The sequence below is a fragment of the Magnolia sinica genome, chromosome 18, assembly GCF_029962835.1.
Source record: "Magnolia sinica isolate HGM2019 chromosome 18, MsV1, whole genome shotgun sequence".
Classification (NCBI taxonomy): Eukaryota; Viridiplantae; Streptophyta; class Magnoliopsida; order Magnoliales; family Magnoliaceae; genus Magnolia; species Magnolia sinica.
In genome coordinates, this window is record NC_080590.1 from 35,939,317 (window position 1) to 35,943,892 (window position 4,576).

General features: G+C 37.6%; 1 protein-coding gene and 1 long non-coding RNA gene across 2 annotated transcripts; both read left to right on the forward strand.

The window, feature by feature from the left end:
• The first annotated feature begins 1,161 nt into the window (after positions 1-1,161).
• LOC131232968 (uncharacterized) lies at positions 1,162-2,258 on the forward strand. Its single transcript, XR_009165006.1, has 2 exons — positions 1,162-1,436; positions 1,992-2,258. It is a non-coding gene; the product is annotated as an uncharacterized LOC131232968 (long non-coding RNA).
• An 859-nt stretch (positions 2,259-3,117) lies between these two features.
• On the forward strand, positions 3,118-3,723 carry LOC131232352 (uncharacterized). The gene has a single exon (XM_058228584.1). The coding sequence runs from the start codon at positions 3,118-3,120 to the stop codon at positions 3,721-3,723; it is 606 nt and encodes a 201-aa protein (XP_058084567.1).
• The last annotated feature ends 853 nt before the right edge of the window (positions 3,724-4,576 follow it).

Genomic DNA, 4,576 nt, shown 5'->3' on the forward strand with positions numbered 1-4,576 from the left:
AGGATTTTTATTAGAGTTAGAATTTTACTATTTTTGGTAATTACGAATTTTAGTTTATTTTTTTCCTATATTAATGGTGTAAGGAGACACATTAGGAAATCATCAATTATTCATCAATCAATTTCGAATTTATTAGAATTTATTTCTATTTTCTGCTTTCTTTCCTCGTGGATTCGAGAAGTCTCTGTGAGGAGTCCAGAGAAGTTCCGTGGATTCGGAATAGTTATCCTCTTGAGGAAGACGGTGCTCGACCTCACGTCCTCCACTGCATGTAAACCATGGAAATTTATACTTTGATTTATGCAACATGTATGATATTATATATGCAAGACCTATACTAGTAATCTCAATCATTTAATATTTAAATTACAAATCAATTCGTAGAACTACACATATACATTCTAGTAGTGTTTTATTGAAATGGCCCATGTCATCCAGCTATTAATTCAAAGAGGCCAAGAATCATAAAGATCTTACTTCTACATCAGATATAGATAGAGGTTATTGTGTGTAATTGATGAATTGACAAACCTCTTAACTTTGTTGTCACAGAAGTGCTTTGTTTAAACAACAATAGCAACACTCAAAGGGATCGAACATGATCAGGTCGCTATTTTTTGAACTAGTACTTCTGCCTCTCTGAGGAACAATGGTCAAATCAATCCTCATGTAAGCTATGTTTGTTTTGAAACCACTACAAACACAACACCTACACCTTACATATATATACCACACACGATTAGAGAAAGAGTCCGGATCCTCTGTTTCCGGAAGGCAGAGACCCTCTGCCTCCCACAACCTCATTGGTCCATCTCACCACACCTACCATGTAGGAGTAGCCAATCCGTTTCCGTTTCCTATTTTTTAAAAAAAAGAAAAGAAAATCCCTCTACCGTCTTCCCTAATGTCAACGACACCACAAACGGAACTTTCCATTTCCGTTTCCAGAGATTTTTCAGAGATTTCTTCTCCCCTCGATTCTGATTTCAAATTCTTTCCTTTTACAGATGGATTTCATCAAAGCTCTCCCCTGAAGAAATGATGGGTTTTTTCTTTTGACAATGGGAGGCCCTCTTTCCCCAATCTCTCACAATCCCTCTCGCCCACTTTCCACCGGGCAGCCGATAGCCGATTTCTGCTATTTCGTCTCTTCATCCAGAGAAAACAATAGAAAATAGCAAAAAATATTTCTGTTCCAAACCAAACTAAATTAGCTCTGTTCTTGATGTAAAGTTTTTTGTTCAAATTGGGAGGCTTCTAAGAATATCATTATCTTTTCTTTTTCTTTTGCTCTGATCTTGATGTGTACCGTTGTTTGCTCAAATTGTAAAGGAGGTTTCTAAGTTCTTTCATTTTTTTTTTCTTTTGACAGGCTTGTCGGTTGATGACAATTCGCAAGGAGTATAACGGCTATATGGAGCTCTTTCTGCTCATATGTGGTCAGGGATGATCTTCTCATATGTACCTGACCCAAACCCGAATCTCTCCATGTTGCATCAATCCAATTATTGGATCTAAACTGTCCATTTAGATCAATAAAATATTTCTTGGGATAAGATGCAAAAATAGAGAACTGATCATCAGACAATCCAATCTATATCCTTGAATGGATCTCTTTTTTGTGTATAAATGATATTTTGACCATTCACATTCAGTTTGGTTGCCTACCTAATGAAGTGGTGGGATCTCGTTTGTGTTGCATTTTAATTCATTTGGACTATATACACACTTGTGGATTAGCAGGGCCAATTAAGTAACTATTGCCAAACTGAATTACACTTCCGAACGTGTAAGATTCCCAAGCCACACAACAAGCAAGCTCCAGTACTATGGATATGATAGGATCAACTGCATTGGATTTTATCCATCTTTGTTAAAAGGACCCTAATAGATTGCTTATAAATCCAGAGGATTGCTTTTGTTAGCAATTCCAACCATCCCATCCTTATTTTGAGACAAAATAAGGATGGATTGGATCTTTTTTTTTAAAGGTCCAATTAATGCAATTTTTGCATGGTAGCCTGTTAAAAATGACAGTTTAGATTGTTCAATTGGAGTATCCAAGTTATGGATTGGATCATCCTATCAATACAATAAAACCAAATCATCCAACAGGTGCAATAGGGCCAATCAAGGATTGATAAAGGCTTCTGTTTTTTTTTTCTTTTTTCTTTTTTATGTGGTGGCCTGTTAAATGTGTTTTGGATTTAATGGACAATTCAGATTGTTCAATTAGATTCTGCAAGTTATGAATTGAATTGTCTGAATTGAACTATCAAGTTTCATTCTTGCTGTAAAGCAAGATGCCCTATGGGATTAAAATCAACAAATTTGGTTTGTAAGGACAGACCCACTTATATTAACTAGTTATCTACTAGGCAGGCTTGAAATGTCAACTTTGGATAATTCAGGCTCATATTATAACTGCAGAACTGTGCACAGGATTCATACATCAGCGATGGCAATGGTTATCCTAGCTGCAGCCATCATGATGAGGCTAAAATAACCACACATGTTAGAAAAAGAAGAGCTTGACATTACTATAACTGGAAGGTATCTAATCTCCCAATGCAATTATTCTCAATAGTACTGATTAAATGTACCATGTTCAAATGAACAAGGAATTGTTTCATTCATTTAACGGATTTTTTTTTTTCTCACACGGAGTTCTTCAAGGTCCCGCATTGGCTGGTGTTCTATTATGTCTGGGGCAACCATAGGTTCCAAAAGAGGCCTTATGTGTTGAAATGGTAAACTTGTTGGAACAAGTCAGCCCTAATAATAAGCAAGTGGTTGCTGACTGAGTTTGAATTTGTACCGTTGCTGAAAGAGTCTTTCAGTTATGGTTTAGTTGAGAAAAAAGAGCAAAGAAAGTGGAGTTGGTTTTACTTTCAGCTATTTATGTATTGCAGCTTTTGGTAACTGTGTGTGTAGTGAAAAGTACAATAAAAGTTAAAAAAATATTGCAGTCGTTTCAGCTAGCTATATTCTTTTTAAAATTGAATATACAAGAGGTGCACCACCAGTGACCTTAGTTTCGTACTCCTGTTATCAGCTGCCCACTTTTGCTATCAGTGGTATCAGAGCCAATTTGAAGGTATCCGCAGCTCTTTATAAATGGCAAACGGCAATGCTCAGGTTATTATTCTGAAGCTCACTAAAAGCAACTACGACAACTGGTGTATTCAAATGAGAGCACTATTAGGTGCTCAGGATGTTATGGACATCGCCGAGGATGGCTATTCCGAACCAGTCTCCAAAGAAGCAGAAGTTGCTTTGGAAGAAGCACAAAAGGTACTCCTCAGATCCGATCGAAAAAAAGATTGCAAAGCAAAGTCCATCATATACCAAGGACTTGATGAATCCACGTTTGAGATCATAGCATCTGTCAAGACGTCCAAAGAAGTCTGGGAGACTCTCTACAAAACACACAAAGGCGCTGATAAAGTAAAGAAGATTCGTCTCCAATCTCTTCGAGGTGAATTCGAATCTTTGAAAATGAATCTCCCAGAAACTATTGCTGATTATTATACACGAGTCATGATAATTGCAAACCAGCTTAGAAGGAATGGCGAGACTCTCACTGACACGAGAATCTCAGAGAAAATTTTACGATCTTTAGATCTAAAATTTGACTATATTGTCGTGGCCATAGAAGAGACAAAAGATTTAGAGACTATGTCCGTGGAAGAACTTGTGGGCTCGTTGCAAGTCCATGAATAGAAGGTGCATAAAAGGAGTGATGATAAAGCATTAGAGCAAGCTTTGCAATCAAAGCTATTAATCACTGAAGAAAGACATGATCGGGGGGAGACATCACAACGAGGACGAGGTCGAGGATCTCGTGGAAGAGGCTCTGAAAATTTTGAACCCGAAAATGGTGGCTATGGTAGAAGAGGCTTTAACAAAGAAGGGGGTGGACAACAAAACTATGTTCCACGAGGAAGAGGACGAGGAAGAAGAGGCGGTTACAACAATCGTCAAAACACTGACAAAAGAAGTGTTCAATGTTATAACTGCTACAAGTATGGCCATTACAACAATGAATGCAGAGGTAAGTTTTCATCAAATAAAGCTACTGATTTTGCTAACTATGCAGAAAATGATCAAGTTAAAGATGATTCGCTGAGTCTTATGGCACACAATACAATCGATCCAGATCAAAATATTTGGTACCTTGATTCTGGAGCCAGCAATCACATGACTAGCAGAAGGAATTTATTTATCAAACTCGATGAGAAGATTCAAGGAGAGATTTCATTTGGCGATCTCTCAAAGGTCCCTGTTCAAGGGAAATGCGATATATTGATCAAGCAGAAGAATGGAGATCATGCTTGTATCTCCAATGTTTATTTTGTCCCAGACATGAAGACCAACATATTGAGTCTTGGACAGCTCGTAGAGAAAGGCTATAATATTAGCCTTAAAGATATGCAGCTGACTATTGCTGACACTCAAGGAAGGCTGGTGACTCGAGTCAAGATGGCAAAGAACAGGATGTTCCCTCTGTCTATTCATCATGACACTCCAAAGTGTCTAAATGCTATCATCAATGACAAAGACTGGATCTGGCATC